At 60.9% G+C, this 23,779-nt stretch overlaps 1 protein-coding gene and 1 long non-coding RNA gene across 6 annotated transcripts in view; one reads left to right on the top strand and one right to left on the bottom strand.

The window, feature by feature from the left end:
• The window catches only part of LOC114886692, a 12,136-nt gene extending 3,367 nt beyond the window's left edge, over nt 1-8,769 (bottom strand). Inside the window, exon 1 of the long non-coding RNA XR_003791389.1 lies at nt 8,657-8,769. This is a non-coding gene — a long non-coding RNA (uncharacterized LOC114886692). The remainder of the gene's footprint in view (nt 1-8,656) is intronic.
• Nucleotides 8,770-8,891: 122 nt separating this feature from the next.
• CCDC88B (coiled-coil domain containing 88B) lies at nt 8,892-23,285 on the top strand. Of its 5 annotated transcripts, XM_029207741.1 has the most exons (27): nt 8,892-9,009; nt 9,311-9,444; nt 9,607-9,718; nt 9,802-9,871; nt 9,948-10,006; nt 10,110-10,193; nt 10,269-10,412; nt 10,613-10,761; nt 10,947-11,028; nt 11,179-11,337; nt 11,882-12,028; nt 12,203-12,311; nt 12,488-12,624; nt 12,706-13,836; nt 16,950-17,077; nt 17,155-17,272; nt 18,069-18,164; nt 18,247-18,387; nt 18,922-19,178; nt 19,524-19,667; nt 19,870-20,056; nt 20,202-20,347; nt 20,578-20,676; nt 20,871-21,037; nt 21,606-21,812; nt 21,973-22,041; nt 22,722-23,208. In XM_029207741.1, exons 1-27 carry the CDS (start codon nt 8,950-8,952, stop codon nt 22,775-22,777), a joined length of 4,392 nt encoding a protein of 1,463 aa, XP_029063574.1. In that variant the 5' UTR covers nt 8,892-8,949; the 3' UTR covers nt 22,778-23,208. The 5 variants fall into 5 exon arrangements, 2 of the variants coding, with proteins under 2 accessions (XP_029063574.1, XP_029063573.1); XR_003791420.1 differs by lacking the exon at nt 20,871-21,037 and having other exon boundaries at nt 22,722-22,906; XR_003791419.1 differs by lacking the exon at nt 22,722-23,208 and having other exon boundaries at nt 19,870-20,051; nt 21,973-22,013.
• Nucleotides 23,286-23,779: the final 494 nt, after the last annotated feature.

Genomic DNA, 23,779 nt, shown 5'->3' on the forward strand with positions numbered 1-23,779 from the left:
TGTGTGTGTGTGTGTGTGTGTGTGTGTGTGTGTGTGTGTGTGTGTGTACATATATGTGTTTGTATAACTTCTAGAGAAGTTTGGGTAGCATCTGTGTGAAGGCACAGATTTTTGGTGCTAATAAACATGCATATCAATCTGTCATGTTATTAATATTTGCACCAACTCTGCCTGCTTGAGCTGGGAATCATATTTTTTTCTTAACATAGGTAAGGTGCCCTGCTCAGGGTAGGGAATGTGGGAAATATTCAACATGTGTTTTGGGAAGGAGTAAAAAGTGCAGAGAGGGAGACAGAAAGCTATCTTCTCTCCAGCTTCTTGAATATTGGTTCCCATTGTTCCAGCATAAACTTGACTATAGTGGTTCTTAATTAGAACTAGACTTGCTGGCACTTCCCTGGTGGCGCAGTGGTTAAGAATCGCCTGCCAATGCAGGAGACACAGGTTCGAGCCCTGGTCCGGGAAGTTCCCACATGCCGCGGAGCAGTTAAGCCCGTGTGCCACAACTACTGAGCCTGCGCTCTAGAGGCTGCAAGCCACAACTACTGAAGGCAATGAAAAGTAGCCCCTGCTCTCCGCAACGAGAGGGAGCCCCCGCGCAGCAACGAAGACTCAACGCAGTAAAAAATAAATAAATAAATAAATTTAAATAAATAAAAGTGAACAAGTCAGTGTTTTGTTTTTTTTTTTTTTTCAGTACGCGGGCCTCTCACTGCTGTGGCCTCTCCCGTTGCGGAGCACAGGCTCCGGACGCGCAGGCTCAGCGGTCATGGCTCACGGGCCCAGCCGCTCCGTGGCATGTGGGATCTTCCCGGACCGGGGCACGAGCCCGTGTCCCCTGCATCAGCAGGCGGACTCTCAACCGCTGCGCCACCAGGGGAGCCCAAGTCACTGGTTTTTAGTCTATTCACCAAGTTGTGCAGCCATCACCACTACTAAGACGGATTTTTTTTTTTTTTTGGGCTGCACCAAGGGGCGGGCGGGATCTTAGTTCCCCGACCAGGGATGGAACCTGGGCCCCCTGCAGTGAAAGCGCGCAGTCTTAACTGCTGGACCGCCAGGGGCGTCCCTCAGGTGGATTTTTAATCTCAGTGACTTCTGCCAAGAGGAGGCTGTTGCTTGTCTCGCCCGGCACTGCGATGCGTGTGTGCGTGCCCTGTGTGCTTGTGAAGACTCATTCGGACTTCCGGGGGCTCCGCTTCCCACAGTCACATCAGTATCTTGCATCCGGCGGCTGTTTGCTGAGAGTCATCTCTGCGCCAGGCACTGTGCGGGGCTCTGGGACACAGCAGTGAATACGCTGGGCACGGGCCCTGCGGGCGCCACGGGTCTCCCAGCCAGGGCAGCGCCAGCGCACCTCTGGTCCCACCTCCATGCGCTCCCAGGCTAGTGGGGGCGCAAGACGCCGCATGAGTGCTTACAATCAGTGCGGTGAAGATGTGAAGAGGAAGCACAGGTTGGGCATTTGGGGTATCACAGAAGAAGGACCCTGCCCACTACCCCACCCTCCCATGGGGGAAAGGAAGGGAGAAAAGGACTTCTGGCTGCGGCTGAGAAATGAATAGGTGATAGCCAGGTGAGCAGAGGTGGAAAGTGTGCTCCAGGTGGCGGGAACAGCCTGTGTAAAGGCTAAAGGTGAGGCAGATGAGAGAGTGGACTGAGCAACCCAGGTGAGGGCAGAGAGAGGATTTTGTCCACAAGCCATGGCACGATTGGCTTCTCCTGGTGGACATCTGGGTTTGTCCACGATTTGGCTACGGGCAGCTTCAGACACATTTCTGATTTTGTTTCCTCTTGGGCTTCCTCCTCAGGGCGTGTTCCCAAATGCTGAGAGTGGTTGGGTCAAAGGGCGCTGGCGGTTTTACTGGTGTCTGAAAACCCTGAGGCCGTTTTAAGGGCCATCAGGGATACGTGCATGTGCTCCTCTCCCCCTCTCGCCGCAGTGAGCCAACCCGAGTTTTACCTTCTGGATTTACTTTTTGCTCACTTAATGGATTTTTTTTTTTTGCGGTACGCGGGCCTCTCACCGTTGTGGCCTCTCCCGTTGCGGAGCACAGGCTCCGGACGCACAGGCTCAGCGGCCATGTCTCACGGGCCCAGCCACTCCATGGCATGTGGGATCTTCCCGGACCGGGGCACGAACCCGTGTCCCCTGCATTGGCAGGCGGACTCTCAACCACCGCGCCACCAGGGAAGCCCTGCTTAATGGATTTTTAATGGTACCTCAGAGCTGTCTTTGATGTGTGTGTCTTTAATTATGAGGGAGGCTAGCAACCTCAGGGCTTGGCACTGGGTCTCCCCATGCTTGCTAACTGGGCTCTGGGCTCCAGCCTTACCCTCCCAGCAGGCAGCAAAAAGGCAGTGGGGACCATGGGAGGAGATGCAGCTCTCAGAGCGAGGACTTAGGTTTACCCTCAGTTGTCTTATTTACCCTCATACCCCTCCAAGCCTCACTTTCCTCATCTCTGAAATAGGAATTCTTTTTTTTTTTTGCTGCACCACGTGGCTTGTGGAATTTTAGTTTCCTAACCAGGGATCAAACCCGGGCCCTTGGCAATGCGAGTGCAGAGTCCTAACCATTGGACCACCAGAGAATTCCCTGAAGTAGGAATTCATCTGTTCAAAACCATTAATTCAGCTGCCACTGTATCGTGGCTCCAGCACTTCCTGGCTGTGTGGCCTGAAGCAAGTGACAGCCTCTTTGTGTTCAGTTTCTTCATCATAAAAGGGAGATGGTAATAATAGTACCTGTATTTTATGGCTGTAGAGGGGATTGAGTGATTAACATATGTGAAGGACAGAGCTGGCATGGGCAAATGGTCAGCACACGGTGTCGGTGTCACTCTCATGGTTTCCTTGGCCCAGACCGCAGCCCTGGACGACCCCACGGCATCCCTGCCCTCACAGAGCTTCCACTCTAGTGGGGAGCAGATGAAGCGAACGAGGGAAGATGCAGAGTGGCTTAAGACTAAGAGGGGAGAAGGACTGGGGTCTCCTTTAGAAAGGGAAAATCTCGGACTTCCCTCGTGGCACAGTGGTTAAGAATCCGCCTGCCATGCAACGGACACGGGTTCGATCCCTGGTCTGGGAAGATCCCACATGCTGCGGAGCAGTTAAGCCTGTGCACCACAACTACTGAGCCTGCGCTCTAGAGCCCGCGAGCCACATCTACAGAGCCTGCATGCTGCAAGTACTGAAGCCCGCGCGTCTAAAGCCCGTGCTCCGCAACAAGAGAAGCCACCGCAATGAGAAGCCCGCGCACCGCGACGAAGACCCAACACAGCCAAAAATAAATAAATAAAATTAAAAACAAAACAAAACTGTAAGTAATCTACAGGTTTATTTAAAAAAAAAAAAAAAGGGAAAATCTTTTCTGAGAAAGAGGCCATTAGGCACACCAGTAGGGAGAGATGGAGCTAGATGGGGGAGGCGGGTTGTGCATGTGTGTAGGTTGGAGAGGGTGTTCCAGGCTGGGGAACAGCAAATGTCGAGATGCTGAGGGCAGAAGAGAGACTGAGGAAGCTGGAGCGGGTGTGAGGCTGGGAGGTGTGTGTGTGTGGGGCAAGGGTCAGGTGGCGAGCCTGGGCCGTTCTGCGGGGCCTGGGAGGTCATGGTGAGAGGCTGGAACCTGATTCATAGTATAGGGGGAAGCCACTGGAGGGTTTTTTGTTTTGGGCCACACCGCGAGGCATGTGGGATCTTAGCTCCCCAACCAGGGCTCTAACCCGCGCCGCCTGCATCGGAGGTGCGGAGTCTTAACCACTGGACCGCCAGGGAAGTCCCTCCACTGGAGGGTTTTAAGCACAGAAGGGTCATGAGTCAGTCAGTGTTTCCGAACAACTCCTTGGGCACTGGGTGGAGGCCACCAGGAGAAGGATGGGTGCCGGGGTGCCAGGCTCGGTGAGAGGCTCGGGGCGAGGCAGGGCCCCCGGGAGCGTCGGGGAGCCCTGGGGAGAGCAGGAAGGGAGAGCTGGCCCAGTGTCAGGTAGTGGCGGCTGGGCCACACCGGGCTCTCTTCAGAGCTGGGCCCGGGCCTTGCAGGCTGCACCCTGAGGCCCTGGGCACCTGGCCCAGCACTCGGCAGATGGCCCTGGGCCCTACCCTCCCTGGCTCTGGTTTCCCACCGCCTCCTCCCGCCTGGGCAGCTTGTTTGGGTTGCTGGGCTGAGCATTTCTGCTCTTGTCCAACTCTGGCTATTTTCACCCCCAAATAGTAAGTAGGAAAAACACCCCTTCTCAGACACTTGGGTGGGGAGTAGGGAGTCCTTCAGACCCAACGCCAGAGGGTCAGGTGCCCAGAAGCCCCTGGAGGCTGTTTTAGGGTTTTAGTTCTTGAGCCTGGGGCCCTGAACCATCTGGTTAGGGAGCTGGGCCCCAGCCAAGCCGCTGGGGTGTCAGGTGGGGCCTGCCGCAGGCAGGGAGAAAAAGCCGCTCTCTGACTCAGTCCTGGTGGGTCCTGGGCTCTGGTTGAACCCAGCCGCCACCTGCCCTGGCCTCCCTGGACTCTGCTTCCCGGAGCCCCAGAGCCCTTGAGCCCTCCTGCCCCGGGTCTTTGGGGTCAGACTAGGGCTACCCAGAGAATTCAAAACCAGAAGGGAAGTGGGAGTCCTTCCTGCTCCCACCCTGTGCAGCTGGGGAAGCTGAGCCCTGAGGTAGGAGGCTGCAGGCAGTTGACGACGTTGTCCATTTGTCTGTCTGTCTTTCTCTGCTTCTTGCCTGCCTCCTGAATTCACATGTTGGCAGCAGTGGGCACCAACACCCCCCCCCCCCCCTTAAAAACTTCCAGAAAAAGATCTCTGAGATGAGCAGTCATTATGGCACTGTAGGAATAGCAAAAGATGCAAATGTTTAAAATCTTTGTCAATAAGAGACAAAGTGATGATGGGATAGCGCACCGTAGAATACAATGTAGCCATTCCAAAGGCCAAGGCCAACGGTTCTGAACAGAAATGAAGCAGATTGTGAAATAGATCTCAAAGCATGGAGGTGCACACGTAACGTGTGTGTGTGTGGGTGTGTGTGTGGTTGCAACCACTTGTGACAGACAGACTTGCGCAGCTGCAGCTCAGGAAGGACACAGAAAATGCTAACGGGGCATGGCATTGGGGACTGGGGTTGGGAGTGAAGAGGGGGAGACTTGATTTTTTCTCTATATCCTTAGGCACTCTTGACATTTTTTTCTTTTTTCTTTTTTTTTTTTTGCAGTACACAGGCCTCTCCCTGTTGTGGCCTCTCCCGTTGCGGAGCACAGGTTCCGGACGCACAGGCTCAGCGGCCATGGCTCATGCGCCCAGCCACTCTGCGGCATGTGGGATCTTCCCGGACCGGGGCACGAACCCCTGTCCCCTGCATCGGCAGGCGGACTCTCTCTTGACATTTTTGATCGTGCATCTGAACAATTTTTTTGAAATAAATTTATTTATTTATTTAGTTTTGGCTGTGTTGGGTCTTCATTGCTGCGAGTGGGCTTTCTCTTTGCAGTGGCTTCTCTTGTTGCAGAGCACGGGCTCTAGGTGTTTGGGCTTCAGTAGTTGCAGCAGGTGGGCTCAGTAGTTGTGGTGCACAGGCTTAACTGCTCTGCAACATGTGCAGACCAGGGCTCGGACCCCTGTCCTCTGCATTGGCAGGCGTTTTCTTAACCATTGTGCCACCAGGGAAGTCCCTGAACAATTTTTTTTTTTTTTTGCTGTACGCGGGCCTCTCACTGTTGTGGCCTCTCCCGTTGCGGAGCACAGGCTCCGGACGCGCAGGCTCAGCGGCCATGGCTCATGGGCCCAGGGGCTCCGCGGCATGTGGGATCTTCCCGGACCGGGGCACGAACCCGTGTCCCCAGCATCGGCAGGCGGACTCTCAACCACTGCACCACCAGGGAAGCCCCTGAACAATTTTTTAAAGGAAAAAATCTAGCCTAGGGATAGGGACCACTGCCAGCCCCTGAGGAACATCCCTCAATAGTTAACTGAGCCTCGAAATCCCAACATCTTGGTGTCAGCTGATGACGGAGCCCCTCCCCAGCCTCCTCCCCCCACCCCACCCCGAGCCTCCTCCCCCCACCCCTCCCCAGCCTCCTCCCCCCACCCCTCCCCAGCCTCCTCCCCCCACCCCGCCCCGAGCCTCCCTCTGCCTGACTCAGCTGAACCAAGTCATAGAACCAGATTGAGAGACTGAGGTGCAGCCGGGCATGTCTGGAGTGACGAATGTGAGAGCAATCAGCAAGAGCAATGGGGCGACACGGCCCAGGCCTCCGAGGAGGCTGGAGGAAGGGTGTGACTCGGAAGCCACGGAGCAAGGCAGGGACCCTTGGCTGCTGGGAAGTGAGGCCCTGTCACCACTCTTCGCTAACCCAGAGCGGGTTCTCCGGAGTACTTCCTGGGCTGGAATCCCGAGGTGGGGGGTATGGAAATAGGCGTAAGATTCGCAGAGTCCAATCTGGATGGACCCTTGATATTATTAATACTAAAGATAATAAGCTGGTGTCTGGTGTCTGAAATTTGGGACCACACTAGGGACCATGTAATGAATGCTTCAGCCGGGCACCAGCTTGTGGAATCCTCGTAACAACCCTCTGAGAGGATTATCTGCATTTCCAGATGCTTCTAGGGAGGCTTAAACAACTGGATATGTTCTTCTGCTAACAACCCTGCGCAGCTTCCCGTTGCCTGGTCAGGCTACCACTTCAGAGCTGTGTGATTTTGGGCAAGTTCTTAACCTCTCTGAGTCTCGGTTTCCTTCTCTATAAATTGGAGATAACCCATAGTCCTTATTTCATAACCTAGTCCTATGCAAATAAGTTAGTAAGTGTAAAGTATTGGTAACCAGGACTGGCTCATGATAAGCCTGTGTTTGCAATATTGCCCCATCTTGCAGCAAATCTAAGATGTCAACGATTGTAAAAGATGCCGCTAAAGAAAATGCCACTAAAAGAAGAATGCTGCCAGTTAACTATGTCCCAAGGCTCTTTCATCACTGGACTCTTTATTTTATACTTCCTGAAGGAGCTTTTTTTTTTTTTTTTTTTTCTTTTTTGCGGTACGCGGGCCTCTCACTGTTGTGGCCTCTCCCATTGCGGAGCACAGGCTCCGGACGCGCAGGCTCAGCAGCCATGGCTCACGGGCCCAGCCGCTCCGCGGCATGTGGGATCTTCCCAGACCGGGGCATGAACCCGTGTGCCCTGCATCGGCAGGCGGACTCTCAACCACTGCGCCACCAGGGAAGCCCCCGAAGGAGCTCTTTTTGACTTAGACATAGATTCTCATCATACATAATTCTGATGCACACATAAAAAGGAAAATATAAGCAAAAGAAATAGTTTACGCTGTTCAGAAAACTCCTTCACATTTGGAATCCGACAGAGGTGCGATGTCTGTATTTCCCTGCCACCCACTCCTGTGAGGCATCAAGAGTTCGGGAGAGCGGTGCTCCCCCCCAAAATTCATAAGACAACCGGAAACCACCAGCAGCCATCAGAGTCCTAAGCCAACTTTGCAGGACTGCAGAGCAAGCCGACTCTGGATTTCTGCTTTGGGAGTGTTGCTGACAAGTCTGGTTCCTCTCCCCTGGGAGCTCCCACCATTTGGGGCCTGGGGTTAAGAGTGCTCCGCTCTTGTCTCTGGGGTTTTCTCCCAAGCTGCTGACGCCCTTTCGGCAGGGTTTGATGCTTCTGAAGTATGGGCACGAGCAGGCAATGACAATGACGTCAGGACTGTTGCTGGCTAGCCAGCAACTCTACCATGTAACCTGACTTTAGCGGTTTAAATGCGAGAAACAAAGTGTCTGGGAATCGATGAAACATGAATAATTTCTGAACTTTACACGGGCCATGCTTCCAGCTGCCACAGAACGCTTGCACATTCTGCTTCGGCTGCTTGAAATGCCCTTCCTTCCTCCCCACTTTGCCTAATTCACCCAGTTATCCCTGATCTCACCTTCATGGTCATCCCCCCACCCCACCCCCCATGCCTTTCCTGATCATCCCACTGACGTCAAATCCCTTCCCTGTCAATGCACCTAGTACGGCTGCAATGTTACATTTTGGGGGTGTGTGTGTGTGTGTGTGTGTGGGTGTGTGATTTTCTGCGTAGCTGTCTCCCCAGTGTACTGGGCATACCACGGGGGCAGGGACTATGTGGCTTTTTACTACATCTCAGCACCCAGCAATGTCCCACACGGAGCCCAGTAGTGAGCAGTGGGGGAAGTGGGGTGTCCTCCTGGCCTCGTGGTTTATCTATGAGACACTGCATTGAGCCGTGTCCCTCAGAGGCTGGATTCTAACTCACTTCTTTCACAGACGGGAAATTGAGGCCTGTGAGGTCACTAGCCCACGGGCTAGACGTTCTGTCTCAGTCCAGTGTATATAGAGTATGGGGGGGGGTCCGAGGAGGGGGTACTCACTTCTGGTCGGGGTTCAGAGGAGGCTTGATATCTGGTCGGGGTTCAGAGGAGGCGGCACCTCCCAAGCCTCGTAGGTTGGGAGGGTGATTGGGTAAGTTTGGGAAACATCAAGGGGAAAGGGAAGCCAGGCAAATCAGAAGATGCAGGCGTGGGCACCTAGATGCCCCGTGTAAGGCCCCTTCCGAGGCCCTGGAAGGTACAAGGCCGAGGTCACCCTCTTGGGTTTCAAGTTGGGTAACCGAGGCCCAGAGAGGGGGAGGACTCACCTGCCATTGTCCATCGAGCCAGGAGAGCTGGGGGCCTTGCTCCTGGGCGGCCCTGACTCCACCTTCCCCTGCTAACCTCCGGGCTGGCCCTGCCTGAGATGCTGGGAGGATGCAGGGAGGCGAAGGGGGGGGCGGCGCTGAGGCATGACTCCGGGGGTGCACGGGGCTGCCAGCACCCGGAAGGAGGAAGCTGCACAGGGTGTCTGTGGCTGGGCCTGGGCCCACTCGGGGACTTCCTCTTCCTCTCAGGGCAGGTGTAGCCGCCAGAGCGGGACCAACACCCTGACCCCGTCATGGATGGGGGCAAGGGGCCCAGGATCAGAGACTTCCTGAGTGGGAGCCTGGCCACCTGGGTGAGGGGGCAGTGCGAGGGAGTCTGGGGAGGGGAAATGAGCAGCAGGGAGGGACTGGTGTGGGGTGGGGGGAGAGGGGGCAGAGCTGGGGCCTGAGGGGAGGGGCGGGCTCAGGTGGGGATGGAGAAGTCCAGGCAGCTGTGCGGCAGGAAAAGGGGTCCAGGTCCGTGGCCACTGGCATTCAGGGGAATGGTGAGTGGGGGGCTGCGCGGGCTCAGGAGGCAGGTCAGAGGGGCTCAGGATTCACTCTGCCAGTGCGGGCCTCCCACCCAGGCCAGCTGACTCCTTTGTGTCCCCACAGGCGCTGGGCCTGGCCGGGCTGGTGGGGGAGCCGGAGGGGGAAGAGGAGGAGGAAAGAGAGGGGCCTCTTTGTCCGGAGACGAGGTTCTTACGCCTCAGCGACGGGGCCCTGCTCCTCCGGGTGCTGGGCATCATGTAAGGGGCATCAGAGGGGGACCCGGGGCAGCTGCGGAGGGGTTTGAGGGGAGGGAGGCCAGGCAGCCTAGTGGGAAGAGCCTGAGGGGTGGTTGGCAGAGCCTGGTTTAGGGGAGGTGGGTCCTCAGTTACCCCTCCCACCTATCGTCCCCGTGCCCACAGTGCCCCCAGTTCCCGAGGCGGCCCTCAAATGATCAGGGGCCACGATAGTCCCGCAGCCTGGCGGGTATGGAACCTGAACCACCTGTGGGGCCGGCTGAGGGACTTCTACCAGGTGAGGGTCAGGAGGGCGGCTGAGCCCGGGAGCCCCCGCCTGCGGCAAGGCCCTTCTCACATCTCCCTCCCCGTCTGCTGCAGGAGGAGCTGCAGCTGTTGATCCTGTCTCCGCCCCCAGACCTCCAGGCGCTGGGCTTTGACCCCTTCTCAGGTGCTCTCTCCCACCACCCCTTCCCGCTTCTCCCCCTATCCCTGCCCGTTAACCCCTTGTGGCTTGTGCCCTGCAGAGGAGGCGGTGGAGGAGCTGGAAGGCATCCTTAGGCTACTGCTGGGGGCATCAGTGCAGGTGAGTGGGGCAGGGAAGGGCAGGGTCTGGCTTTGGGAGCAGAGGTGGGAGATGCCGGTGTGAGCCTCACTGTCCCCTCCTCGTCGCCCTGCTCCCCCTGCAGTGTGAGCACCGGGAGCTGTTCATCCGGCACATCCAGGGCCTCAGCCTGGAGGTCCAGACTGAGCTGGCTGCTGCCATCCAGGAGGTACAAGTTTGGTCGGCCGTCTGGGACACCCTGCCCCCTACTTCTTTGGCTGAGCTGCTCTCCCTGTGCCTCCAGGTGACCCAGCCCGGGGCCGGCTTGGTGCTGGCGCTGGCTGGGCCCGAGCCTGGGGAGCTGGCGCCTTTGGAGCTGGAGATGCTGTCCCGGAGCCTGGTGGGGACACTGTTGAGGCTGGCTCGGGAGCGGGACGTGGGGGCCCAGGTATGAGGCGGCCGGAGGAGGAGGAGGAGGGAGGAGGAGGAGGAGGGCCACAGGGACCCAGCCGGGCACCCAGCCGCGTGCCGGAGGTGCGGGTGGGGGTGGAGCGCTGCAACAGTCACATGCGTCTTGTGGTGCTTGGGGGCAGATGTGGGGCTCTTGGGGTGGGTTACTCCTGACTCCTGACCTTTGACGTCCCCCAGCGGCTGGCTGAGTTGCTGCTGGAGCGGCAGCTGGCGGCCCCCTTGTTGCCTGAGGCTCCTGCCAGGACTCCCCCGGAGGGTGCCTCACACCACCTGGCCCTGCAGCTGGCCGACACCAAGGCCCAACTGAGGCGCGTCCGGCAGGAGCTGTGAGCACCGCTGGCTGGGAAGGACCTGGCGGGGGTGTGGTGTGGTGTGGTGGGTGTGGGGGGGGGGGGGGGGGGGGCCGGCAGGGAGCGCAGCTTAGGTCTGGGTGGGGTCCGGATGGGGTTCAGGCCTAGCAAGGGCTGGAGGGTGCAGGTCCCCAGACCCCTCCTGCGTCCCTTCCCTCCAGGGAGGAGAAAGCCGAGCTGCTGCTAGATTCCCAGGTGGAGGTGCAGGGCTTGGAGGCCGAAATTCGAAGGCTCCGCCAGGAGGTGCGCTCAGGCGCCCCCAAACATGGTCGCATTCCCTAACCCGCCCCCCGCACCTTCCCCAGCCTACTGCCTCCCCCAACCCGGCTCCTTCCCGTCCTCAACCCTCTGGCCAGCGGGTGGCCCTTCCTAGCTCCGCACTGTCTGGCCCAGGCCCAGGCGCTGTCGGGACAGGCCAAGCGGGCCGAGCTGTACCGCGAGGAGGCGGAGGCGCTGCGGGAGCGGGCCGGCCGCCTGCCCCGCCTGCAGGAGGAACTGCGACGCTGCCGGGAGCGGCTACAGGCAGCAGAGGCCTGCAAGGGCCGGCTGGAGGTGAGGCGGGCGACGGGGCTGCAGGGGGCGGGGCATGGGGGGTGCGGCCTGCCGGGGACAGGGTGGGCCTCGAGAGGAGCGAATTTGGGCCAAGGGATAGGTCAGGCCTGATGGAGGGAATAGTCACCGCTAGGAGAACGCGGTCAGGTGGTGTCTGGGGACAGGCCCTCTGGAGGATGGGGCAGATGGAGGGGAGAGGTGGAGGCTGTAGGTAAGGGTAGGTCCTGGAGAGGAGGGTGGGGCCAGTTGTAGGGGAGGCAGTGTCTGGAGAGAGCACCCAGCAACGGGGCTAAGCGGGACTTAGAAGGACCTTGGAAGGCAGTTCCTGGGGAGAAGGGGCAGGGACTACATAGGAGAAGGGCGGGGCCAGGTGCTAGGGAAGTGGTACCTGAAGAAACCTTGGAGGGGGAGGGGCAGATGGAGGGGAGAGGCGGGGCCTGGAGAGCAACAGGGGTGCAGAGTCAGATGGGGGAGGGGAGTCAGGCTCTGTGGCCCCGGAGTGCTGGGGGCATCGCACCACCGGCTCTCTCTGCTCCCCCACCAGGAGGAGCGGGCGCTCTCCGGGGCTCTGGAAGCCTCGAAGGCGCTGCTGGAGGAGCAGCTGGAGGCCTCTCAGGAGCGCTGTGCTCGGCTGCATGAGACCCAGCGGGAGAACCTGCTGCTGCGGACCCGGCTGGGCGAGGCCCATGCGGTGAGATTCCCAGAGTGAGCCCTGGTCACGCAGTGATCTGTGACCCCAGTGGTCCCCAGGGTTCCTTGGTGATGCCTGTGACTCCTACTCCTTGTTTCCCTCGTGACCCTCTAGCCCACACACTTGGCCTGGCCCTGGCGGGGAGGGCTTGTCTGACCCTGCCCTCCCCTCCAGGAGCTGAACTCTCTACGGCATCAGGTGGACCAGCTGGCAGAGGAGAACGTGGAGCTGGAGTTGGAGCTTCAGCGGAGCCTGGAGCCAGCCCCAGGCTCTCCTGGGGAGGGTGAGTGGGACCCCAGTGGAGGGGCTGTGGGTGGGAAGCTGCCTGTGTTTTCCTGCACCTTAGTGGGGACAGCTTCTGATTTCATCCCCTTCCCCCGGGGGTGTCGGGGGGTGGTGGGTGTGGGTGAGGAGCCATAAGGGAGCAGAGGGGTCCTGACCTCATCTCCCACACCCCAGCGCCCCTGCCAGGAGCGGCTCCCTCTCTGCATGACGAAGTGAGGGAGGCAGAGGCTGGGCGGCTGCGGACCCTGGAGCGGGAGAATCAGGAGCTTCGAGGCCTGCTCCGGGCGCTGCAGGGGCAGCCAGGTGGCCAGGTGAGTCCCCTCCCCCAAGCGTCAGCACGTCCTTCCTGGCATCCTCCTCTGGGTTTGACCATCCCTCTCATGTGCCCTCAGCACCCCCTGCTGGAGGAGCCGAGCGAGGACTCCGTGATTCCAGAGCCAGACTCAGCTCCCCAGACTCGGCTGGCCTCAGACCATGGCCCCCAGGGCTTGGCAGGTCAGGCAGGGGATGAAGGCCCCCAGGCTCTGGACCCGGCTCCCCCGGCATCAGATTCAGCCCTCGAGGGGTTAGCTGAGTGTCCTCAGGCATCTGATTTGGACCCAAAGGTGGTGGAGAGGCCCCTCCAGGCGGCTGTCATGGTGCCTGTAGGCACGATGGCCCAGAAGTCAGGCCCCGCTGTAGGGGCACAGGAGTCCCTGAAGAAGGCTGGCCTTGGAGCCCCTCTCCAGACCCCTGCCGCTGTGGCCCCACCTCAGGGTCCAGATATCAAAATTCAGGCCCAGCTGTCGCTGGAAGGAGAGACTGGAGAGTCGGTGCCCGAGGCCTTGGGGCTGAGACAGGAGGACCCTGAGAGCAAACCTGGACTCTCGGAGCCCAGCCTCTGTGGGCAGGTGGAGGAGACCCTAGACCAGAGGCTGGACCTACCCAAGGGGCGAGCAGAGGCCAGAGAGCATGAACAGAAGTTGGAGAGGATGGTCGGGGACCCAGCCCAACAAAAACCACAGCAGAAGCTGGAGGGGGCTCCTGAGGCCCAGACCTGGGAGGGGAGGATCCCAGGGGAGATCCTGGCCCGTGGTGTCCCAGAGCAGGAGGCCCTCAAGGAGGAGATGGCACGGCTGAGGAGAGAGGCTGAGGCTCTTCGAGCTGAGCTGGAGGCCCAGGCCTGGAGGCTGGAGGCCCGAGGCACGGAGGCCGCCCGCCTCTCCGAGGAGCTGGCTCAGGCACGGAGGGCAGAGGCCGAGGCCCACCAGGAGGTGGAGGCCCAGGCCCGGGAGCTGGCCCGGCTGCGGGAGGCGGTGGAGGCCGCTGGCCGGGAGCTGGAGGCTGCGTCGCGGGAGCGGGGGGCACTGGCGGAGGTGCTGGCAGCGACGGGCCGCGAGCGGAGGCAGTGGGAGCGAGAGGCGCCCAGGCTGCGGGCCCGGGCCGAGGCGGCCGAGGAGCAGTTGCAGGTGCTGCAGAGCGAGAGCCGCCGGCACCTGGAGGAGGCCGAGAGGGAGCGCCGGGAGAGGCAGGCCCTCCAGGAGGTATGTCGGGGCTCGTAGCCAGGGTCAGGAAGCAGGGTTCCAGGCCAGTTGCTGGGGTTTTGGGTTATTAACTCCATCAGCAGCCGTTGAGTGCCCAGCACTGAGCTGGGGCCGGAAATAGAAAGGCGAAGTCCCCTCCTGGCTCCCAAAGGCATGCCTGGCTTGGGAGAGGGGCAGATGTCCCCTGCCTTTGATGGGGTGGCTGTAGCAGGTGGGCATGGAGCTAGATGGCCTCTCTGACTCTGGCGCTTTGCTCAGCTCTGCCCCGGTGCCTCCGTCTGTGAAATGGGGGTGCTCTTCGTAGCTGCCTCAGCGGGTCTTTGGAAGACCAAGGGAGATAATGGCGTGAAGAGCCTAGCTCATGCTGGGCAAAGGCTCAAGATACGTTGGTTGTTACAGGCAAAGTGCTTCGGGAGCCCCACGGGAAGGGGAGCTGATGCCAGGGTCGGGGCAAGGAGGCTTCGGGAGGGTTCTAAGGAAAGATCGAGATTTTGCTAAGCGGGGAAGGATATTTCATCCAGAGGGAACAGCATGTGCAAAGACTTGAAGGCATTAGAGATGCTCAGGGGCCCAGGAGATGTGGGGGAAGGTGGAGAAGTACATTGGACCAGCGTTGTAGGTGTTGGTACTCCATCCCCAGGCAGGGAAATTCACCCAAGGGTGTGGGCAGACCTGTGTGAGGATGCGTTTGGGGAGGGTCACCTTGGTGTACAGGGGAACCTGGGGCCATAGGAGGCAGTGCCAGTGGTCAAGGTGGCAGGTGAGGGAATTCCCTGGCAGTCCAGTGGTTAGGACTCCACGCTTCCACTGCAGGGGCACATGTTCCATCCCTGGTCGGGGAACTAAGATCCTGCAAGCCGCGTGGTGTGGCCCAAAAAAAAAAAGGTGGCAGGTGAGGCTGGCTGGAGCTGGGATGGGGGGTGGAGGAGAGAGAAGACCTGGAAACCCCTCTATTCATTCAGTCAAGCATGTTTGCGGGCATCTCCTTGGCACCAGGCCCTGTACCAGGCAGCCAGTGCATGTGTCCTTCGGGAGACGCTCACTCACAGTCTGGGGTGGAGACAGGACCGTGCGGAGAGCCGTGGGGGTCCAGGAAGCACACTGGACTCAGGCTGGGGCACGTCAGGGAAGGCTTCCTGGAGGAGGAGAGAGAACGGCAGTGAGCCAGGAGGAGGTACAGGCCCGAGTTTGTAGGGGTGGAGTGTGAGGCGGGGAGTGGAGGGAGGTGAGACTAAGACCTCATTAAGCAGGTTTCCTGTAGGGCAGGGCTTCGTCTTCCTTATGAGTAAAGGGAGGAGTTGCAGCTGTTTTCATGAGGGCAACGAGGAGTCACTGGAGGGTTTAAAGTGAGCAGAGTGGTCAGGTCTGCGGGTCTGAAGGCCCCTCAGGGGAAGCAGGGGAGACCACAAGGCAATGGGATGGGTGTTCAGGCCAGTGGGGCACAGCGCTGAGGGGAAGGCGTGCTGCAGACGAGGACTCAAATGTTCTGGCTGAGCAGTTTCCAGTTTCATCCCTGTTGCACAGAGGAGGGCCCTGAGATCCGGAGAGGATAAGTTATTTGCTCCGAGATGCCTCCTGATGGAGAGGAGTGAGGAACAGGCTGTTGGCTTGGCCTGGGGAGTGTGAGAATTGGAGGTGTGGGTGAGAGGGTAAGGCCAAGAGGTTGTCTCTGGGGTCCACTTTGTAGGAGGTGATTGAGAGATGCTGTCAGACGGACCTGGATTATATCTCAGATCCCCTACTCAGCTGTGTGGCTTGGGGCCAGTTACTTAACCTCTCGGAGTCTCAGTTTCTTTACCTGAAACCAGAATAAAAACAATACCCGTGTCACAGGATCCTGTAAGGTAATGAATGTAGAGAGCTTGGGGCAGTACCTGGCACTCAGTATGGGCTTAATCCATGGAGAGGGAGTGCCAGCAGGTGGGCAGTGAAGGTAGGGGTAGGGCTGGCCGGCTGGAGGAGCCGGCTCTGAGGACCAAGAGGGTGGAAGAGGCTGAGGACAAAGGGGAATTTTGTGAGATTTCCTGGTGGAGCAGTTCCTGGTGGTAACTGGGTGTGGTACAGGCCGGGGTGGCTGGCCAGGGGAGGGAGGTCAGGGAACCAGGGGCCAAGGGGGTTGTCCAGGTGGGCCTCCCGGCTAGGGGGAGGGCAGGAGGCACGGTGGATGGGGCATTGACGGCTGTGGCCGGAGCCTGCAGGGGGCAGGGCAGGGGTCTGGCCCGAGATGCAGGTCTTCCTGGGCACCACTGTTCTTCCTGTTCTCCGCCCTGGGGCTCTTGTGGCTGCTGGCTGCAGGCAGCAGGGACTCCTGGGACTCTTAGTTTTTCAATGAGAGGCCGTGGCCAAGGGTGTCTAGAAGTGCAGTGACCCTGAGCGGTGGTCCGGGTGGGGTTGTTAAGCCAGGAAGATCAGAGTAAGGGTTGGTAGACCCCATTTCCAAGGGCAGGATTTGGCGGGCGGCTGTCACGGTCGGGCCTTCCCCAGGGTTTCATCCTGCCAGGGCCCCCACCCCCCGTACCTCAGAATGGTTTGCCCTACCTCGCGGGGCCCACAGGCCAGAGTGGGTCTCCTATCCACTTCCGCAGTGGTACGGCCCAACCGCCACAGGCTGCGTGGTCAGCGGCATCCTGGCCCTCCCCCTCCCAGCTCCCACTGTGGTTAGGCCTGGCCTTCACCAAGTTCCTGCCCTCTGTGGCCACCCTCCTGTGGCTGAGGGTCCTCTCCAGACCTGCCTCCTCCAAGCCCCTCTTGCCCTCACATGGCCTGTGTGGCCTCAGAACGTAGGGTGAATCCAGCTGTCACTGGGCACGTGAGGAACCATGGACTCAGAGAGGTGAAGACGTTTGCCCAGCGAGTGCCTCTGACTCCTGGCCCAGGGGCCTCCCTCAGGCTTATAATCCCCAGTTTATAATCCCCAGCTCTTTCATACCCACTCTCCAAGGCGACCAGGCCTTGTTCCCATTTTACAGATGGGGGAGTAGAGCCCCAAAGGGTTAAAGATATTTGCCCAGGGTGACAAAGCAAGGACAGAAAGCCGGGTCTCCTGACTCTCAGGCCTGGGTGAGGGTGGTGGTCTGCCCTTCTGGCCCTGAGGCTTCTCTGCCTGCCCTCAGGAGCTAGAGAAGGCCACGGTGCGGGGCCAGGAGCTGGGGGCCCGGCTGGAGCATCTGCAGAGTGAGCTGGAACGGGCGGCTCTGGAGCACCAGGAATTTCTGCGGGAACAGGAGGTCCAGCACCAAAGGTAGGGTGTTGCCTGAGGGGCAGAGAGGGGCAGGCAAGGACTTGGGGAGGGCTGGGAGCCAACACTTCTCCCGGCAGGTACCAGGGCCTGGAGCAGCGGCTGGAAGCTGAGCTGCAGGTGGCGGCCACCAGCAAGGAGGAGGCGCTGCTGGCACTCAAAAAGAGGGCCCTGCAGCTGGAGGAGGAGCTGTTCCAGGTGAGGCCACTGCCCTGCTTGCCGAGGCCTCGGCCCACTCCTCCCTCCATCCTGCACACAGACAGCCAGGGCCGCGTGCACTCGTATCACCCCCTCGGTCTTGGCCCTCGCTCTTGGCCAGTTGCTCGCCTTGTGCCCCGATTGGGGGCCTGTAGGAGGGAGCACTGTGCTGGGAGCCAGGCGGCTCTGCCCGGGCCTCGTCTCCCCCATTCCTCAAATGGGCAGAGCCTGGCGGCTTTACTCTGAGGCACCTGCTGTGTCCCTCATGCGTGGGCTCCACCACTTCCTGAGCTCAGCGACTATCGTCCCAAGTCGGGAATCGTTTCTGATAGCCCTGTTGCGTGCGGGCTCAGCGCCGCTCTGGTACGGCCCCATACCTGGTTGCCACCGCCCTAGGGAGCCCACTGTCCACCTGGGACAGAGGCAAGAACACAGGCGACCATAGCCAGGGGGCCCCCAGCAGACTGCTTAGCTGGCTGGTGTGGGATTGATCGGCGGAGGTTTTCTGGAGAAAGCAGTGTTGAAACTGGGGCCCAGAGGAGGAGTGCGATGTGCAGAAGCAACAGTTCGGGCGGAGGCTGGGGTCTGCTGCAGAACCGAGAGAAGGTGCAAAGGGCAGGTGGAGAGCGACGGAGCGAGGAGGGCAGGGCTGCGGGCAGGTGGAGAGCGACGGAGCGAGGAGGGCAGGGCTGCGGGATGCTGGGCAGTGGGGGGGTGTGACGGGGGAGGACTGCCAAAGGGGGTAAGGGTCCGCTGCGCTGTGCCCAGGCCACTGCCACTCCCTCTCTCCTTGCAGCTGCGCCAGGGTGCTGTGGGACAGGGGCCTGAGAAGCAGGCTGAGCCGAGGGTCACGGAGGCCCAGAGCGCGCGGCTCATTGAGGTGGAGCGCAGTGTGAGTGTCGCCGTGGTGGGCACGGGGCTGGGGGGTGTGCCCCAGAGGCCTGGCACCGGCTAACCCCCTCCCTGCCGGGCAGAACGCAACGCTGGCCGCCGAGAAGGCGGCTCTGCAGGGGCAGCTGCAGCACCTGGAGGGGCAGCTGGGAAGCCTGCAGGGGCGCGCCCAGGAGCTGCTGCTACAGAGTCAGCGGGCACAGGAGCAGAGCAGCTGCCTGCAGGTGGGTGACGGCCTGCGCACCTGTCCCCTGCCCCGTCGCTGCCCACTTCCTGCCACTTCCCCCTGACCCTGCCACTTCCCCTGCCTGTACCCCCTCTGCCTGCCTCTAGCCCCCGCGTCAGTACCCATTTCACCCCGTCTCCAGCCCTCTCCTCCCCTGTCCGTACCCCCTCTGCCTGCCTCTAGCCCCCACATCAGTACCCATTTCATCCCGTCTCCAGCCCTCTCCTCCCCTGTCCGTACCCCCTCTGCCTGCCTCTAGCCCCCACGTCAGTGCCCATTTCACCCCGTCTCCAGCCCTCTCCTCCACAGCCAGCCATTAGTCCCTCCTGCTTGCCCTGCCCCGACCCCAGCCCCATCTGTGCCATCCCTGCCTTGTGCCACTTGCCCTCCCCTCCATGGCTGCCTCTGCCTTCGGATCCCTAGACCGCTCTCTCCTTTCCTCTGCCCCGCCCTCTGCCTTTTGCCCCCGTCCCTTACCCCCTTTCCGGCCTGGGACGTCACCCAGCAGGCCCTGCTCCCTCCTCTGGCCTAGGCTGAGAAGTCTGTACTGGAGCTGCAGGGCCAGGAGCTGCACAGGAAGCTGGGGGTGCTGGAGGAAGAGGTGCAGGCGGCGCGGCGCTCCCAGGAGGAGACCCGTGGGCAGCAGCAGGCCCTGCTTCGGGATCACGAGGCCCTGGCACAGCTGCAGCGGCGGCAGGAGGCTGAGCTAGAGGGACTGCTGGCCCGGCACCGCGACCTCAAGGCCAACATGCGGGCACTGGAGCTGGCCCACCGGGAGCTGCAGGGCCGGTGAGCCTCCTCCAAACTCCCAGCTCCTCTCCTGGGCACCCCCTTCCTGCCCAGAGCAGATTCCCTGGGTGGGTCTGATGCCACCAAGGCAGCAGTGCCACCAGTGGACCCACCTCCATTGCTGTGCCCTCTTGTGCGGCTGGGCTCTCTACACTTCCGGGGTGGGCTCACCCTGGGGCTCATCGGTGGTCGGGAGTGGTGGGCACCTGGCACAGCGTTCTGCCCTGTGGCTTTGCCCCGGGGCTTATGCTTAGGAGACGATGGACTTACAGGTCCAGACGGTCCAGATACCTACACGCCCTGGCGTCGGTCCCTGCGGCCCTCTTAGCTCCTTGTTCATTGCAGGCACGAGCAGCTGCAGGCCCAGAGGGCCCATGTGGAGGCGCAGGAGGTGGCCCTGCTGGCAGAGCGCGAACGCCTGATGCAGGACAGGCATCGGCAGCGGGGCCTGGAGGAGGAGCTCCGGAGGCTGCAGAGTGAGCATGACAGGTACCAGCCCTGGCACAGCCCCTCGCCCCTCGGGCAAGTTCTCAGTGTTCCCATCTGTGAAGTGGGATGGTGGTGAGTTGGTTGCTTTCCCCGTGGGGTCCTGCTTTGCCTCCTCTCCCCATCAAGGCTCCTCTGGCCCTCATGAGGGGCCTGGGGGTGGGGTGGGGCAAGTCCCCTTGGAGGACTCTCCTTGCTTCTGCAGAGCTCAGATGCTGCTGGCGGAGGTGTCCCAGGAGCGAGGTGAGCTGCAGGGGGAACGCGGGGAGCTGCGGGGCCGGCTGGCGAGGCTGGAGCTGGAGCGGGCACAGCTGGAGGCGCAGAGCCTGCGACTGCGAGAGTCCAACCAGCAGCTGGACTTGAGCGCCTGCCGGCTGGCCACACAGTGTGAGGTGTGGTGAGGGGTGGGTGGTGGCTGGGGAGGAAGGTTGGCTTGAAGGGGGCATTGGGGGCTGGCAAGAGCGTGGAGAGAGTGGAAGGCGGCGGCCCTGAGCCCTGTTAAGCACCCCCGCTTGTCCTGCCGCCTGCCCCTGACAGCTGTTGACGGAGCTCCGGAGCGCCCAGGAAGAGGAGAACCGGCAGCTGCTGGCCGAGGTGCAGGCTCTGAGCCGGGAGAACCGGGAGCTCCTGGAGCGCAGCCTGGAGAGCCGGGACCACCTGCACCGCGAGCAGCGCGAGTACCTGTGAGGGGCCGTGGGGGCCGGCGTGGCTGCCCCTTGGGTTGTTTATGGGGAGACGCCCTGGGAGGGCCTGGGAAAAGGGGGAGGCTGACCCCCAGGGGCTCGGGGCAGCGGGGATTTATCAGCCCATCCTGGGGTATGTCAGGCTGTGTTAATGGGCAGGGTTGCACCAGGGTGTACCCCGTGTTCCTGCCCAGGCCTCAAGCCCACATCCTCCCTCCCCATCCTCCCAGGGACCAGCTCAATGCCCTGCGCCGGGAGAAGCAGAAGCTGGTGGAGAAGATCATGGACCAGTACCGCGTGCTGGAACCTGGGCCCCTGCCCCGGACCAAGTGAGAGGCCCCTCCATCCTGGTGGGCCTGGGATCGTCCCTACCTAGCCCCTGCCCTGCCCTGCCCTTCGAGCCCTGGCCCAGCCCAGGTCTGGGCCCCAGTGACGGTTTGCCTGGCCTTTGCCATCCCAGACATGGCCTCTTGTCCCTCCTTCCTCCCTGGCCTTAGCCTCTCTTGTGCCCTCTTGCCTCCAGGAAGGGCAGCTGGCTGGCAGACAAGGTGAAAAGGCTGATGCGGCCCCGGCGGGAGGGGGGCCCCCATGGGGGGCCACGCCTGGGGGCCGATGGGGCTGGCAGCACCGAGAGCCTAGGGGCCCCCCCAGAGATGGAGCTCTCTGAGGGCAGGGAGGCAGATGGCACAGGTGGGTCTGGGGGTCAGGTGACCAAGATGGTCCCTACCCCATGTCCCCTACCCCCTGCCCCCAGGGCTTGCCAATGCCTCTGGTCTTCCTGTGTGGCTTGCACACGTGCTCCCCGCTGGCCTTCCTTGCTGCAACCTCTCCCCACTCCCCCAGATGGTTCCAGTAGCTCTTTGCCCTGCATCCCTGCTGTGTCCCTCTTGGCTGGTACCTCCCTTCTGCCTGCGCTGCCACCCATGCCATCCTACCCAACCACAGCGGTACCTAGGACCTCGGAGCAGCAGGGGACTTTAGTGAGAAGTCATTTATCCCTGTCAGCAGATGAGGAAACTGAGGCCCAGGGAGGGGAAGCATCTTGCCCAAGGTCACACAGTGAGTTAGTGTCAGAACCAGCACAGGGTCCAGCCTCCTGTCGCCACCTTCACTCACCCAACCCTGGGCCCTTCCGCCCTCACCTCTGCAGCTGCCTGTCCCCTGTGGCCCCTGTGCAGCTTCTCCCTGCTGGCCCCTACACTCTGCCCAGCCCCTCCTGGCACTGCTCCGATACCCTCCCTGCCTGTGCCTCTTGCAGGGTCCCCCTCACCGGCACCCGTGCGCCGGGCCCAGAGCTCCCTGTGCCTGCGGGATGAGACCCTGGCAGGTGGGCAGCGGCGGAAACTCAGCTCAAGACTTCCTGTGGGGCGAAGCTCTGAGTCATTCAGCCCCGGGGACACCCCGCGGCAGAGATTCCGACAGCGGTGCCCAGGCCCGCTGGGGGCACCCAGCTCCCATGGCAAAGGTGAGGGAAAGGGTCCCTCCTCCCACTAGCCCCCCAGTTCCCTGTGGACCCACCAGCTCCATGGGGGAGGGGGCTTCCTTCCTGTCTCCTGTGTCTCCCCACAAGCCCTGTTGCCTCTGTGTTGGTCCTCATGGGCCAGTGGCTGCCTTGTGCCCCCCAGGACCTAGCGTGGGATGGGATGGCTCTGTCGAGACCCTGGCGGAGCGCGAAGCAGATGCCAACAGAGAGGGTGAGTGGGGGCCTGGGAAGGAGGGCAGGTAATTGCCCTGCCTGGGGCCCCAGGCAGGCCTCAGTCACCCACTCACTCATTTGACAATGAACCTTTACGACGTGCCAGGTGATGTGCTAGCTGGGGATACAGCAGGGAACATTCTGGTGTGGGGAGGTGGGAGACAGCAAATAATGTGCATAAAAATAATAATTATCTACAACGGCTCATCCAATAGAAACCTGATGTGAGCTCCACGTGTAATTTAAAATTTTTCAGTAGTCTCATGAGGAGAAGTAGAAAGAGGCATGTAAAATCAATTTTAATAACATATTTTAACTCAGTGTGCCTAAACTATTATCATTTTAATGTGTAGTCAGTGTAAAAGTCATTAATGAGGTATTTTATATTATTTTTTTCACCCTAAGTCTGAAGTCCAGTGGTATTTTACACCCAAGCACACTGCAGTTCAGACCGGCCACATCTCACGTGCCCAGTCCTCTACCGGGCAGCTCAGCCCTAGGGTATTAGGAGGTGATGGTGTTCTGGGAAGACAGGAGAGCAGGGCGAGTGAGATCAGGAGCACCGGGCGGCAGGTGGCAGAGGGAACAGCCGAAGCGAAGGCCTGGCATGTCTGAGGCCTGGCAGGGCAGCCGGGAGTCCCCCGAGGGAGCGAGCCTGAGCTGAGCTTTCCCCTCCAGACGTCGAGGTGCAGGAATCGGAGAAACGGGCTCTCGCCCCTTCCCTCAGCCAGTGACACTGCGTGGATGGGGAGCTTGGGAGTGGAGTCTTCTCGACTCTGGAGCCTCACCGGGGGCGCCGGGCAGCCCAAGAATCTGGGGAGGCAGGGCACTTGTGGCGAATCCTTGGACAGGGAGGCCTGGGCCCCCAGATCCTCCACAGCCTGCACTGGGGCCCCGAGCTGGAGCTGGGATGACTTTATGGACAGGGGCGATGGCCGGCCCCCACAAACAGCTCCCGCCTGGGGCTCCGCCATGCGGCCCTTGCTGAGGAGGTGGTCTCCGGGACAGCCCCCAGCTGAAGGAGGCAGGCAGGAGTGGGCAAGAGAGCCCCCTGCCCGGTCCAGACGGTGAGCCAAGGAGCATTTCCCGGGGACTGTGGCCTGGGCCCATCTCTGAGCCTTAGGTGGGATGTGAGGGACACGAGAATAAAGCTGGGATGCAACCAACTGAATCTGTGCTCTGTGTCTACCAGCCGCATCTAGGAGCCACTAGGTGCCAGGGACACATGTGGCCTGGAATCCTTCTCTGCTGGCAGAGGCCTGTGGCCATTGGCCTCCTTGCCCTTCATGGGGCAGCAAAGGGCTTTCTTCAGGGGAGGGGCCCGCTGGGCTGGCCTGGATGTCGCAGTGGTGGGGGGAGGGGGCAGAGGTTCTGGGTAGCCAGCAGAGCGGGTAGAGTCTGAATCTGGGCTCAGCCTTTGCTCGAGAGGTGGGGTCTGGGCTCCCGAGTGTGGGGCAGGAAAAGTACCCAGAGGGCCTGCGCCCGCCCCCTGTACCCTCTCCTCTCCTTCTATTTCTTCCTGCCTCCTCCTCCATGCCTTTGGGGCCGAGCCCCTCGCCAGGGAATTTACCGCCCCTGGGGTGCCGCCTGGTGTTGGGGGCTGTTGTGGAGGGACACACGAGGTGCGAAGGACGCCGGGCTCTCTGACCAGGGCCTCTAGGATGACGCCCGGGAAGGGGGCCATTAGCCTGGGCGGCAGGACGTGAGTCAAGGCACCTGGGGCCGCCCAGAGTAGG

This window comes from Monodon monoceros, unplaced genomic scaffold (genome assembly GCF_005190385.1).
Source record: "Monodon monoceros isolate NGI ecotype Baffin Bay Population unplaced genomic scaffold, NGI_Narwhal_1 Super_Scaffold_7, whole genome shotgun sequence".
Classification (NCBI taxonomy): domain Eukaryota; kingdom Metazoa; phylum Chordata; class Mammalia; order Artiodactyla; family Monodontidae; genus Monodon; species Monodon monoceros.